Below are 16,439 nucleotides of genomic sequence, written 5' to 3'. Positions count from 1 at the left end.
CGGATATGGCACAGCCTCATACATAGTTATATCGGATATGGCACGGCCTCATACATTGGTACTGCAGATATGGCACAGCTCCATACATTGGTACTGCAGATATGGCACAGCTCCATACATTGGTACTGCAGATATGGCACAGCTCCATACATTGGTACTGCAGATATGGCACAGCTCCATACATTGTTATATCGGATATGGCACAGCTCCATACATTGTTATATCAGATATGGCACAGCCCTTATACATTGGTACTGCAGATATGGCACAGCCTCATACATTGGTACTTCAGATATGGCACAGCTCCATACATTGGTACTGCAGATATGGCACAGCCTCATACATTGGTACTGCAGATATGGCACAGCTCCATACATTGTTATATCAGATATGGCACAGCTCCATACATTGGTACTGCAGATATGGCACAGCTCCATACATTGGTACTGCAGATATGGCACAGCCTCATACATTGGTATTGCAGATATGGCACAGCCTCATACATTGGTACTGCAGATATGGCACAGCTCCATACATTGGTACTGCAGATATGGCACAGCCTCATACATTGGTACTGCAGATATGGCACAGCTCCATACATTGTTATATCAGCTATGGCACAGCTCCATACATTGGTACTGCAGATATGGCACAGCCTCATACATTGGTATTGCAGATATGGCACAGCCTCATACATTGGTACTGCAGATATGGCACAGCTCCATACATTGGTACTGCAGATATGGCAAAGCCTCATACATTGGTATTGCAGATATGGCACAGCCTCATACATTGGTACTGCAGATATGGCACAGCTCCATACATTGGTACTGCAGATATGGCACAGCCTCATACATTGGTACTGCAGATATGGCACAGCTCCATACATTGGTACTGCAGATATGGCACAGCCTCATACATTGGTACTGCAGATATGGCACAGCTCCTTACATTGTTATATCAGATATGGCACAGCTCCATACATTGGTACTGCAGATATGGCACAGCCTCATACATTGGTACTGCAGATATGGCACAGCTCCATACATTGTTATATCGGATATGGCACAGCTCCATACATTGGTACTGCAGATATGGCACAGCCTCATACATTGGTACTGCAGATATGGCACAGCTCCATACATTGGTACTGCAGATATGGCACAGCTCCATACATTGGTACTGCAGATATGGCACAGCCCCATACATTGGTACTGCAGATATGGCACAGCCTCATACATTGGTACTGCAGATATGGCACAGCTCCATACATTGTTATATCGGATATGGCACAGCCTCATACATAGTTATATCGGATATGGCACGGCCTCATACATTGGTACTGCAGATATGGCACAGCTCCATACATTGGTACTGCAGATATGGCACAGCTCCATACATTGGTATTGCAGATATGGCACAGCTCCATACATTGGTACTGCAGATATGGCACAGCTTCATACATTGTTATATCGGATATGGCACAGCCTCATACATTGGTACTGCAGATATGGCACAGCTCCATACATTGTTATATCGGATATGGCACAGCTCCATACATTGTTATATCAGATATGGCACAGCCCTTATACATTGGTACTGCAGATATGGCACAGCCTCATACATTGGTACTTCAGATATGGCACAGCTCCATACATTGGTACTGCAGATATGGCACAGCCTCATACATTGGTACTGCAGATATGGCACAGCTCCATACATTGTTATATCAGATATGGCACAGCTCCATACATTGGTACTGCAGATATGGCACAGCCTCATACATTGGTATTGCAGATATGGCACAGCCTCATACATTGGTACTGCAGATATGGCACAGCTCCATACATTGTTATATCGGATATGGCACAGCCTCATACATAGTTATATCGGATATGGCACGGCCTCATACATTGGTACTGCAGATATGGCACAGCTCCATACATTGGTACTGCAGATATGGCACAGCTCCATACATTGGTACTGCAGATATGGCACAGCTCCATACATTGGTACTGCAGATATGGCACAGCTCCATACATTGTTATATCAGATATGGCACAGCTCCATACATTGGTACTGCAGATATGGCACAGCTCCATACATTGGTACTGCAGATATGGCACAGCTCCATACATTGGTACTGCAGATATGGCACAGCTCCATACATTGTTATATCGGATATGGCACAGCTCCATACATTGTTATGTTGGATATGGCACAGCTCCATACATTGTTATATCAGATATGGCACAGCCCTTATACATTGGTACTGCAGATATGGCACAGCCTCATACATTGGTACTTCAGATATGGCACAGCTCCATACATTGGTACTGCAGATATGGCACAGCCTCATACATTGGTACTGCAGATATGGCACAGCTCCATACATTGTTATATCAGATATGGCACAGCTCCATACATTGGTACTGCAGATATGGCACAGCTCCATACATTGGTACTGCAGATATGGCACAGCCTCATACATTGGTACTGCAGATATGGCACAGCTCCATACATTGTTATATCAGCTATGGCACAGCTCCATACATTGGTACTGCAGATATGGCACAGCCTCATACATTGGTACTGCAGATATGGCACAGCTCCATACATTGTTATATCAGATATGGCACAGCTCCATACATTGGTACTGCAGATATGGCACAGCCTCATACATTGGTATTGCAGATATGGCACAGCCTCATACATTGGTACTGCAGATATGGCACAGCTCCATACATTGGTACTGCAGATATGGCACAGCCTCATACATTGGTACTGCAGATATGGCACAGCTCCATACATTGGTACTGCAGATATGGCACAGCCTCATACATTGGTACTGCAGATATGGCACAGCTCCTTACATTGTTATATCAGATATGGCACAGCTCCATACATTGGTACTGCAGATATGGCACAGCCTCATACATTGGTACTGCAGATATGGCACAGCTCCATACATTGTTATATCGGATATGGCACAGCTCCATACATTGGTACTGCAGATATGGCACAGCCTCATACATTGGTACTGCAGATATGGCACAGCTCCATACATTGTTATATCGGATATGGCACAGCTCCATACATTGGTACTGCAGATATGGCACAGCCTCATACATTGGTACTGCAGATATGGCACAGCTCCATACATTGTTATATCGGATATGGCACAGCTCCATACATTGGTACTGCAGATATGGCACAGCCTCATACATTGGTACTGCAGATATGGCATACCGTTGAATGGACACCACTGTTGTGGCACTTGGGGACATTGAGCCTTTGCTCTCCTTAGAACTGATTTCTGGGGGTCCCAGGAAGGCGAAAACCTTTATTTTTACAATCCTTAACATTTTTTTGTGTGACTTTTTTTGTCTTTTTGATTTTTGTGACGTTCTTGTCTCAGAACCTTGTAGGTGATGTAGCAGCGGCGTACCCTGATCTTTAGCAGCATGACTTGTCATGGCACAAGTCGTTACGTAGGTCCAACCTTGGGGTATGTGCACACTGAGTCTTTTTGCTGAAATTTTGGAGAAGAAACTGAGCAAAAACTCCCAAGTTTTTGCGGACGATTTGCAGCTCAACTTATGCTCCAAAAACTCCTCAAAGAACTCCATGTAAACAGGCCATTCAGGGTTTGTGGATGCGACAGCTCTTCAACGTCGGCATACGCTCATTGTTTTTGGAGCCGAAGACGTTTTAGGAAAACACTGGTAAATGTTTTTCCCGAAACGTCTTTTATGAACTCTTTTTGAACGTCTTTTTTTTTTTTTTTTTCTACAGTCTAAACAAAAAATGGTGTCGGTTTCCGCCTGGGGCGGACTGTTTACTTCTAGTAGCCACTTCACGGCTTTCAAATTTAATGGAAATGACAAAAGACGGAACGTGTGCACGGCGAGTTGTTTTGACATTGCTGTCCATGTGTTAACTCTTTTTGTAGTGATTTTTTTAGCGCTTTTATACAGATGGGTTCCAGATGAAAACTGCTTGAAAAAGGCGCCATGTACACATACCCTTACCATGGCGGCCGCCAAGAGCGACCTACAGTCAGTGCCATTATAAACCATCTGCTTCCAGGTGTCTTTGTTTTGGCCATCACTTTTGAGTTTAGAGTTGGAAAGGAACTTTTCCCACTATTCCAATTCTACCTGATATATGTTTCAAAAATGGGAAAAAATTTAATAAAAATTAGGCATCTCTTCTGCGCTCAGTCACTCGTTTCAGTTCTGCTCTCTGGAGCCTTTCTCCAGCCTTATGTCATATACGATAAGTGAAGATCCACGTCGCTGTGGGCACCTGAACTTCAGGGGTACTTTCCTACTTTCCAGAGAGTTACTCCGTGTCACAAGCTCCTGTTACATAATTAAGGGGATTTCTGCACTTACCGTCTCAGCATCATAGATCTTCTTCGTATGCTCTTGACTTGTAGCATAGTTAGGTAAGGCCAGAAAGGGGATTTTCTGTACATGGGAACTGGCAAAGGTCCTGGAAATTTGGAAGATGAACCCACCGACATATTGATTGTGCGACAGCAAATGTTTCATTATTGGTTTTCGGTGTGATGCGTCTCGTGGTTTCCCCGGAGAACTCCTCTATCTCCTATCTGCAGGACAAGTGATAACTTATGGGGTCCGGCCGCTGAAACCTACACCGATTTGCATACCAGGGCACTTTTATCCCCATTAGAATACAATGCATAGTGGTAAAAAGTTCCCCATCAGGGATAAAAAATTTCCGTTCTGCCAATCGGTGCAGATCTAACTGATCATTAAATTTTTCAGCAATTCTTGAGATAATGAAACTTTTCTTGTTTGTCTTTGGAAACCGACCACCGCTACTAGACAGTAGTACCTGTGCAGTGCGTACAAGTTGTTTTCTATTGAGCTTGTAAGCATTGTTTTGATGCTGGCCAGGATCGCTGAAGTGCACCAATATCTCCTAATCGATGCTGGCCATGATCGCTGGAGCGCACCATTACCTCCTAATCAATGCTGGCCAGGATTGCTGGAGTGCACCATTACCTCCTAATTGATGCTGGCCATGATCGCTGGAGTGCACCAATACCTCCTAATCGATGCTGGCCAGGATTGCTGGAGTGCACCATTACCTCCTAATGGATGCTGGCCAGGATTGCTGGAGTGCACAATTACCTCCTAATCGATGCTGGCCAGAATCGCTGGAATGCATCAATACCTCCTAATCGATGCTGGCCAGGATCGCTGGAGTGCACCAATACCTCCTAATCGATGCTGGCCATGATTGCTGGAGTGCACCAATACCTCCTAATCGATGTTGGCCAGAATCGCTGGAGTGCACCATTACCTCCTACTGGATGCTGATCAGAATCGCTGGAGTCCACTGTTAACTCCTACTCGATGCTGGTCAGGATCGCTGGAGTGCACACTTACCTCCTACTCGATGATGACCAGGGTCGCTGGACTGCACCAATACCTCCTAATCGATGCTCATGACTACTTGCTCATGTATACTTGCTCATGACTAATAGTTAACACTAGAGATGACAAAGAAAGGATTCGGAAGGATCTAGATAAGCTTGAACAATGGGCAGCGACTAATAGAATGGTATTTAACAGGGAGAAATGTAAGATTCTACATCTGGGCAAGAAAAATAAAAATTACATCTATAGAATGGGAGGAATAGAACTAAGCAACAGCACTTGTGAGAAAGACTTAGGTCTACTAATAGATCACAGACTGCACATGAGTCAACAGTGTGATGCAGCAGCAAAAAAGGCAACACATTTTATAGGATGTATTAAGAGAAGCATAGAGTCTAGATCACATGATGTCATTATCCCTCTCTACTCCTCCTTGGTCAGGCCTCATCTGGAATACTGTGTCCAGTTTTGGACACCACATTTTAAAAACGACATTGAAAAACTGGAGCAAGTTGCTACCAGGATTTGGAGCAGACTGCAAAGTATGTCCTATGAGGAACGGTTAAAGGATCTGAGAATGTTTGGCTTGAAAAAAGGAAGGCTATGAGGAGATTAATAGCCATCTACAAATATTTAAAGGGCTGTCACAGTGTAGAGGGATCATCATTATTCTCATTTGTACATGGAAACACGAGAAACAATGGAATGAAACTGAAAGGTAGAAGATACAGATTAGATATTAGAAAAAACTTTTTCACAGTGAGGGTGATCAATGAGTGGAACAGGCGGCCACGAGAGGTGGTGAGTTCTCCTTCAATGGAAGTCTTCAAACAGAGGCTGGACAGACATCTGTCTGAGATGGGTTAGTGAATCCTGCATTGAGCAGGGGGTTGGCCACGATGACCCTGGAGGTCCCTTCCAACTCTAACATTCTAGGATTCTATGATTCATTGATATAGCTCCGGAGCCACTGATCTCATATGTCATTGATTTAATTTATGATGAGCTGAGAGGGCTGGAGATTCAGCAGAAACACTCACTCCTGTGATAAATCGGGCAGGGAAATGTGTTAACTCAGAAAGTAGCAGATGCGATCCCCACTGTCATCTGTATACTTTCTTATCATAAGTAACTTAATGTTTCCTTCCCTGGCCAGACACTGTGGCATTTGCTGACCATGAACTGGAGCAGCTCTACATGGTCAGGCACAGCTATCCCACAGCACATAGAAGAGGCATATTTATAAGATTTTCTCGGCACAGGAACATTTTTTAAACGCATCAAATTATGGAACTTATTTTTATTCCAAGAACTATTGATTAAAATGTACTTTGTTCGTGGGACAACCCCTTTACAGTTAAAGGGGTTGTACATATTAGGCTGATTTATTATCTATTTTATCGGAAACTTCACCGCACCTGACCACAGTTTGTATGTGGTATTGCAGTTCAGCTCCACTTAAGTGACTGAAGCTTTGCTGCAATACCACAGACAACCTGAGAACAGGTGTGGCACTGTAGTATAACATTGTAGAAAAATACATATGGCAGCATATCAAGTTGATAGTCCCTTGTATATAATTGATGGTGGCTATATCAAGTTAATGGACGGGCTGCATTCCTTATGTGTTAGTGAAACCTCCATTTTCAGAATTGGCACCCTTCTAGTGACACACATCATCTCAATTACTAGGTTACGACGAGGTAAAAGCCATATGAGTCCTGGAAATATCACAGTCCCTAGAAAGGCGATCCTGACTCAGTGGAAAAAGTAAAACAGTCATCACTTTTCCAGAGATGACAGATGCAGTCAGACGTGTGCGGTTCTGGAATAGAGTCAGAATAAAGGGGAATTCTCATCTTTTCGGAGGAGGATACCAGTTAATGAGTTTTTTTTTTTTTATCAAGAAATCCTTGCAAATTATGTATCACTCTCAGTTCTCACTTTTACAAAAAGGGAATAGAAAGTAAAGAAAAGGGGTATTCCCAATCCAAAATGTCATGCCATATCAACAAGATATGCCATAAACGCCACCTCGGGGACCTTGACCTCCACTGAAGCCGTGGCCGCTTGCATTGTTCATTCCATAATTCCCATAGACTTCAGTGGAGAAGGCCTCACTCATTTATGGCCGCCTTTCCATCGAATTATATCCATACACACCAAAAAGTTGAGTAACTTTTTCAATCCAATGCATTACTTGTACTGTTCCTGATTTATGCTGTAATTTACCCAGAGCTGCATGCATAGAGCTGCATCGCTATTGAAAACTGTTGAAAAAATAAGATCCCCTTATACCTAGATGAACCCCTGTTACTTGATAGGTGGTGCTATAAAGAGTTGGATATAGAGAATGCAAAGGACTCTGGTGTGAGCTAGCATGCTGTGCTGGGAGATTTCATCTGTAGAGTGAGCAGAAGTATGAATGCAGCTCTGTAGTACAATACAGGATAGATCTATCATCATGTTAGGCTGGGTCTAAAGCTCAGGTTCTAAGTCCAAATATTGCTGCATGCTGCAAAGTGCAATTGATTGGTGGTCACAAAAAATCCCAACTGTTTCTGACTTTCTGCCACTTACTTTTTGCTGTCCCAGTACTTTGCAGATTCCCCATTCACTTGCATACTATGCTCACTGTATAATGAGGGGTGACTGTTACCGCTCCCAGGACCGCCCCGATGACTGAAAGCAAGCGGCTGCAGGGAGAACATAAGTCCATTTTCTTCCTGCAGCCGCTGCTCTAGTAAAGCAGGGATGATTTTAACACTATTAACCTGCAGAATAATCCTCTATCTACAGGTAAAGAGCGTTTCCCGACATGACACGATTCCCTTAAAAGGGGTTTCCAGGACAGTAGCTGGTCAGTGAAGGTGTAACAGCAGGCACCCCACCCACCGATCAGCTGTTATCAGCTTTGGCAACAGCTGAATGGACGCAATGTGTGGAGCTAGGACACCATGGCTCTGTACATTCTGTAGTGGCGGTTCCCAGGTACTGTAGCTGAGCCCCCATTGCTGTGAGTGTTGATCTGCAGTACCCAGTATTGAGCCCTACACAGCTCCATTCACTGCTCACTTCTGCCCGCTGTTAACAACTATAACAACCTTATGAATGAAATAATGAATGAAATAATCTGTGATTACATGACATCGGGATGCTGATGGTCGATGCACCGCCGTGCACTACCTGTCGGTGCACCGCCGTGCACTACCTGTCGGTGCATCGCCGTGCACTACCTGTCGGTGCACCGCCGTGCACTACCTGTCGGTGCACCGCCGTGCACTACCTGTCGGTGCACCGCCGTGCACTACCTGTCGCTGCCTTGTCTGATTGTGCTGGCGAGGGTGAAGCTGTGTGTGACCTGGGCTTTGTGAGTCATAAGTTGTTACACGCAGGCAAGAAATGTTTTTGAGCTGTGAAAAGTGAGAGAAAATGGGATTCCCCAAGCAACGCACCAAGTAGTGTGATCACACCTCTGAGCCTGTCGTGTGTTATGGCATCACATGCATTTCTTTTTTGTCCATTTTTTATAGAAGAAGTAATGGATTTCATCGATAGTGAATCCAGACCCAGGTGGTCGTTTGAATCCATCCTCCGCACAGTCACTGTCTCCTCCTCGACACCCCCAGTGGAACCTGTCACCCCAAATTGGGTCCAATGCCCGAATACTCCTGAACCAAAATTAATTATTGAGGAGCAGCCGAAACAGCGAGGAATGCGGTTCCGGTACCAGTGCGAGGGGAGGTCGGCGGGCAGTATCCTCGGAGAAAACAGCACCGAAAACACCAAGACACTCCCTGCTATTACCGTAAGGACAGTCTTGCTGTATTTTTAGACATATTTTCCATTGCTGACTAAAAATGCTCTAGTGAAAAATTATTATTACTAATAATAATTATATATTTTTTTATTGCATTTTACTGAAATTAAACGCTGCGTTTTTTTGTTGTTGTTGTTTTCTGGCTTTTTTTTTTTCTTTTTACAGTACCAACAAAAGGTAAAAATCTCATGCAGGCGCTTGTTTTTTGTTTTTTTTTCCTGTCTGGATTGGAAAATGCTGTGGTTTTGAAATCTGCAGCCTGTCCAGTCTTTCAGCGTTTGCAATGAGAAAGTGCAAAAAAAAAATGCTGCAGAAACTCGCATCCGTGTGTTTGTGCAGCATTTTTGGTGAATAAAACTAGCTTTATTAAACATGTAACGTAGACAAAGGTTACCTGTTAACTACACTAGCAACTGTAATGGCTACTGTCATTCAGCAACTTCCTGCCCCCAGTTATTGAAGGAAGAGCAGCTCTGCAGCACAAACTTCTGCTTTTAACAAGTGAAAATGTATGCAGAATCAGGTGAGGATAATTATTTCTGAAACCTATTAAGTTTCTAATTCTAAGGGGTTGTCCCATTATTTTCAGCAGGACTGCTCCTCTCCTCAGCTACCTGGGGGGAGTCAGTTTGTTCTGCATAATTGACGGTTTGGACCCCAAACTGTTTTCCCACCCCTAACTGTGCTATATGTGGCAGCTTAGCATCGGAGGAGCGGAGAAGAACTGAAGCTTTCGGGATTAGGAGCTAACGATGAACACTAGCGGCGTCAAAACAGAGTAGTGCAGCGCTTACAAGCTCCATAGAAAAGACCTTGTAAGTGCTGCACATGTGAGCCATAAGCAATAAATTAAAATAAACAAACTCAGTTTTTAAGAACCGAGATGAATTTTAACAACAAGTGAATTGAAAATGTGCTCATATTTATAAGCAATTTTACCAAAATTACAACCCTTTAAATAAGGGGTACAGTGTGACACGACATCATGTCTGCCTTAGCGCATGTGCATGAGCCGATGATGATGTCATTATGTGACATCATCAAAAAGCAACCTCAGTAGTCATGTCTGGATAAGGGTGAGGGGGAAGAGGAATGGATGGAGCGTCACAGTGTGGAGACTTCTGAGGACAGATTTAGTCCTCTGTGTAATTACCCCAGCGGTGGTTGGCGGTCGTTTACAGCTGGCACAGTCCTTCGTCTCCCGCACGTTGTATTGTTGAGGTGGTTGCCATGTGCAGGTTTGGTTTCTATTTCTTGGGTACACGGTTACGCTGTTTATCGTGCTGTAATTATATTTACTGCTGGCACTCCTGTGGAAAGCACCTGAGATTCCTTCACCTTCCCGTCACCTTTCTGGTATTGTTACCTCTTAGCTTTTAAACTGCGAAGGAATTCATGGCGTTGAAGTCAAGGTCTGCCTTGTTTGGAAAGACCCCCCTTATCGGATCCACCCGCACGGACTGGTGGGCAAGGACTGCCGTGACGGTATATGTGAGATTACGCTGCATCCTGACGAAGGACAAAATAAGCATAGGTGAGTGAAGACCAGGAGGGGGCCACATAATAATGATATGACCGTCTGAGCAACGTACCCATACTTTATACTGTACAGGTAACTGAGAAGAAGACTATGGTTCAGCTCAATGAAAGGGATTCTGCTGCCATTATTAAAACTTAAAATCTGGGTATTATTGGCTTAAAAATTACATACTGAGTCATACTTACCTGATTTTACCCTTTGAGGACCCAGCACAGGCTGCTCTGGACCAGCAGTCATAATGTTGCTGTTCTTCTGTCACAAGCCTGTGATTGGCTGCAGCACTCATGTGACGACATGCTCTGCTAGCCACATGACTGCTGCAGCCAATCATAGGCCTCATCAGTCTTGTTACAGAAGAACGGTGATGTCATGGCTTCCCGTTTGGTCACAGAGCACTGGACTGGCCTCAGCTGGATCCCCGGGAGTGAGTATATGGTACCTCAATTTGTTATTTTTAAGCCCATATTAAAGTTTTTTTTATTAAGACCAGACTATTTTTTTAACTGCTTTATAGAATTTTAAATCATGAATGGACAATCCCTTTAAGTGACAAAAAAAACATCCCAACTGCCACCAATAACCCCCAAATACAAATTTCTTCTCCATTTCCTCTGTAGCAGGAGATACCAAGTAATCGGGGATGTGAGTGCTTGGGATAGTGTTACCTATAAAGCCCTCGATACATTGATATTTATTATTTGCACGATATGGTTGAATCCCAACGACAGTTTGTTTTTTTATTTTATCTTCCAGCTTTAGTAATCTGGGTATCCAGTGTGTCCGCAAGAAGGAAATTGAGACGTCCGTCAAGAGAAGACTGAATTTGGGCATAGATCCATACAATGGTGAGTACTGACTGCCGAGTCTGGACTGAATGCAGAGTGTGTCTGTATGTATATATATATATATATATATATATATATATATATATATATATATATATACACTCACCAGCCACTTTATTAGGTACACCTGTCCAACTTCTTGTTAACACTTAATTTCTAATCAGCCAATCACATGGCGGCAACTCAGTGCATTTAGGCATGTAGACATGGTCAAGACAATCTCCTGCAGTTCAAACCGAGCATCAGTATGGGGAAGAAAGGTGATTTGAGTGCCTTTGAACATGGCATGGTTGTTGGTGCCAGAAGGGCTGGTCTGAGTATTTCAGAAACTGCTGATCTACTGGGATTTTCACGCACAACCATCTCTAGGGTTTACAGAGAATGGTCCGAAAAAGAAAAAAAATCCAGTGAGCGGCAGTTCTGTGGGCGGAAATGCCTTGTTGATGCCAGAGGTCAGAGGAGAATGGGCAGACTGGTTCGAGCTGATAGAAAGGCAACAGTGACTCAAATCGCCACCCGTTACAACCAAGGTAGGCCTAAGAGCATCTCTGAACGCACAGTGCGTCGAACTTTGAGGCAGATGGGCTACAGCAGCAGAAGACCACACCGGGTACCACTCCTTTCAGCTAAGAACAGGAAACTGAGGCTACAATTTGTACAAGCTCATCGAAATTGGACAGTAGAAGATTGGAAAAACGTTGCTTGGTCTGATGAGTCTCGATTTCTGCTGCGACATTCGGATGGTAGGGTCAGAATTTGGCGTAAACAACATGAAAGCATGGATCCATCCTGCCTTGTATGGAGCATCTTTGGGATGTGCAGCCGACAAATCTGCGGCAACTGTGTGATGCCATCATGTCAATATGGACCAAAATCTCTGAGGAATGCTTCCAGCACCTTGTTGAATCTATGCCACGAAGAATTGAGGCAGTTCTGAAGGCAAAAGGGGGTCCAACCCGTTACTAGCATGGTGTACCTAATAAAGTGGCCGGTGAGTGTATATATATATATATATATATATATATATATATATGTATGTGTATATATATATATATATATATATATATATATATATATATATATATATATACTAGATGGTGGCCCGATTCTAACGCATCGGGTATTCTAGAATATGTATAGTAGTATACAGCACAGCCCATGCAGTATGTAACACAGCCCACGTAGTATATAACACAGCCCACGTAGTATATAACACAACCCAAGTAGTATATAACACAGTCCACGTAGTATATAACACAGCCACGTAGTATATAGCACAGCCCACGTAGTATATAGCACAGCTACGTAGTATACTGCACAGCCACGTAGTATATTGCACAGCCCCGTAGTATATAGCACATCCCACGTAGTATATAGCACAGCTACGTAGTTTATTGCACAGCCACGTAGTATATTGCACAGCCACTTAGTATATAGGACAGCTACATAGTATTTTGCCCAGCCACGTAGTATATTGCCCAGCCACGTAGTATATTGCCCAACCACGTAGTATATTGCCCAACCACGTAGTATATTGCCCAGCCACGTAGTATATTGCCCAGCCCACGCACTGTATAACACAGGCCACACAGTATATAACACAGCCCACACAGTATGTAACACAGCCCACGTAGTATATAGCAATGTGGGCACCATATCCCTGTTAAAAAAATAATTAAAATAAAAAATAGTTATATACTCACCTGCCGTCAGCCACTGGATCCAGCCCAGGCATAGGCAGCATCAATAGTAAAAAGTTGGTCACAAAGGGTTAATAGCAGCGTTAACAGACTGTGTTATGCCGCGGTGTAGCGTAGTCCATTTAACGGACTGCTAAACTGCTATGGGGGCACTGACTGGAGGGGAGTAGGGAATGGCGAATTTGCTGCTGGAATGTGCCTGTCGCTGATTGGTCGCGGTCGGCAGCGACCAATCAGCGACGCGGGATTTCCATTACAGACAAACAGATGGAAGTACTCCTTAGACGATTAGATAGATAGATAGATAGATAGATAGATAGATAGATAGATAGATAGATAGATAGATAGATAGATAGATAGGTAGATATATATAAAGTATGTAGATATATATATACAGTACAGACCAAAATTTTGGACACACCTTTTCATTTAAAGATTTTTCTGTATTTTCATGACTATGAAAATTGTAAATTCACACTGAAGGCATCAAAACTATGAATTAACACATGTGGAATTATATACTTAACAAAAAAGTGTGAAAAAACTGAAAATATGTTTTATATTCTAGGTTCTTCAAAGTAGCCACCTTTTGCTTTGATCACTGCTTTGCACACTCTTGGCATTCACTTGATGAGCTTCAAGAGGTAGTCACCGGGAATGGTTTTCACTTCACAGGTGTGCCCTGTCAGGTTTAATAAGTGGGATTTCTTGCCTTATAAATGGGGTTGGGACCATCAGTTGTGTTGTGCAGAAGTCTGGTGGATACACAGCTGATAGTCCAACTGAATAGACTGTTAGAATTTGTATTATGGCAAGAAAAAAGCAGCTAAGTAAAGAAAAATGAGTGGCCATCATTACTTTAAGAGATGAAGGTCAGTCGGTCCGAAAAATTGGTCAAATTTTGAAAGTGTCCCCAAGTGCAGTGGCAAAAACCATCAAGAGCTACAAAGAAACTGGCTCACATGAGGACCACCGCAGGAGAGGAAGACCAAGAGTCACCTCTGCTTCTGAGGATAAGTTTACCCGAGTCACCAGCCTCAGAAATCGCAGGTTAACAGCAGCTCAGATTAGAGACCAGGTCAATGCCACACAGAGTTCTAGCAGCAGACACAACTCTACAACAACTGTTAAGAGGAGTGTTGTGAATTCTGCTCTTGGGCTCCCTCCGGTGGTTGTTGGTGGTAGTGCAGTTGTCTTGGGGTTGTAATCCGGGCAGGTGTTTCTGCTGATTGCAGCTCTATTAGGTATTTAGGTGTGCAGGATCCATGAGTCCATGCCAGTTGTCCATTGTACTTGGAGGGATTGCATCTCTCTCTGGCCCCTCATGCCCTGCTGCCAATTCAGCTAAGATAAGTGTCTGGTTTTTTGTCTCTGTGCACACATGCAGTGTGCTTTGCAATTCAGTACAATTCATTGTGTTTTTGTCGTCCAGCTTAGACTTTGTTTGGATTTTTCAGTCATGCTGGATTCTCAGGAGATGCAGATATACTTTCTATGTCTTTAGTTAGATGTAGAATATTTGTATTATCTGCTGTGGATATTTTTAGGATTTTAATACTGACCGCTTAGAATTCTGTCCTATCCTTTTCTATTTAGCTAGAAGTGCCTCTTTTGCTAAATCCTGTTTTTCTGCCTGCGTGTGTTTTTCCTCTTATACTCACAGTCAATATTTGTGGGGGGATGCCTATCCTTTGGGGTTCTGCTCTGAGGCAAGATAGAATTCCCATTTCCATCTATAGGGGTATTTAGTCCTCCGGCTGTGTCGAGGTGTCTAGGACTTGTTAGATACATCCCACGGCTACTTCTAGTTGCGGTGTTAGTTTAGGGTTTGCGGTCAGTACAGGTACCACCTACTCCTGAGAAAGTCTCTCATGCGGCTCCAAGGTCACCGGATCATAACAGAGGAGACTTTGTGCAGCATGCCTTCATGGTAAAATAGCTGCTAGGAAACCACTGCTGGAAATCTGTGCTTTGGTCTGATGAGTCCAAATTTGAGATCTTTGGTTCCAGCCACCGTGTCTATGTGCGCGGATGGACTCTACATGCTTGGTTCCCACTGTGAAGCATGGAGGAGGAGGTGTGATGGTGTAGGGGTGCTTTGTTGGTGTTTTTATTCACTGTTGGGGATTTATTAAAAACTGAAGGCATACTGAACCAGCATGGCTACCACAGCATCTTGCAGCGGCATGCTATTTCATCCGCTTTGCATTTAGTTGGACCATCATTTATTTTTCAACAGGACAATGACCCCAAACACCTCCAAGCTGTGTAAGGGCTATTTGACCAAGAAGGAGAGTGATGGGGTGCTACGCCAGATGACCTGGCCTCCACAGTCACCAGACCTGAACCCAATCAAGATGGTTTGGGGTGAGCTGGACCGCAGAGTGAAGACAAAAGAGCCCTTCCTTACAGCGGAGGTTGGCACCCTAGCTTAAACGCAAATTGGCGCCCCTGCTCACCGACGGCTTACCCTAAATGCATCCTGCTGTTCCCTATAAAGGTGCAAAGTGCAGACGGTAAAAAATCTTTAATTGACAAAACATTTGTGCCGCGGTGATTGGAAGGACTAGGGAGAAAAAAAAGGGGGGAGGTGAACCCGATGAAGTGATCAACACTAGATAACAACCTGCTTAACATCAGGAGCCCTACAAAGACGGTAACACTCAAATCACAACAAAAAAATCAAAACGATAAAAACCGGATAAATCTGAACATGATTCAGTGATGGGGGGTGGCACGATAAAGCCTAATATAGTCCTCCCTCTACTCACCCTAATCAAACCGTCCCTACCTGACTGCGGAGGTTGGCACCCTAAATAAATATTTACAATGTGGCGCCCCCGCTCTCGTCGACTTGCCCTCACTTTCCCTTAGAATTATCCCTCTCTACTCTCAAGCAAGAAAAAAGGATAGAAGAGCAAGAAGGAAAAACCAAAAAGTGAGGGAAATAAATTTAGTGGGTGATAGGGACGGATCAGGATCCCACAAACAAATGATGGTGCATTCAGGGATTATATCCCTAATAATATCTATTGTATATCATACCAGCAAGGCAGAAGATATAGTATGCTCAAATGATCAACCGAAGAGACCAGTGTCATACTCATGGACGATTCACTGTCC

The 16,439-nt window shown here is 43.7% G+C and overlaps 1 protein-coding gene across 2 annotated transcripts in view; it reads left to right on the top strand.

Moving 5' to 3' along the window:
* RELB (RELB proto-oncogene, NF-kB subunit) overlaps positions 1-16,439 on the top strand; it is a 55,042-nt gene that overhangs the window by 30,865 nt on the left and 7,738 nt on the right. For both annotated transcript variants that reach the window (XM_077285477.1, XM_077285478.1), the window contains 3 exons: positions 8,945-9,219; positions 10,605-10,765; positions 11,525-11,616. In XM_077285477.1, coding sequence (XP_077141592.1) covers positions 8,945-9,219; positions 10,605-10,765; positions 11,525-11,616 — 528 coding nt within the window. The remainder of the gene's footprint in view (positions 1-8,944; positions 9,220-10,604; positions 10,766-11,524; positions 11,617-16,439) is intronic.

The sequence above is a fragment of the Ranitomeya variabilis genome, chromosome 2 (genome assembly GCF_051348905.1).
Source record: "Ranitomeya variabilis isolate aRanVar5 chromosome 2, aRanVar5.hap1, whole genome shotgun sequence".
Lineage (NCBI taxonomy): Eukaryota > Metazoa > Chordata > Amphibia > Anura > Dendrobatidae > Ranitomeya > Ranitomeya variabilis.
Note: the sequence above shows the minus strand (reverse complement) of the source record. Positions and strands in the feature narration are given on the sequence as shown.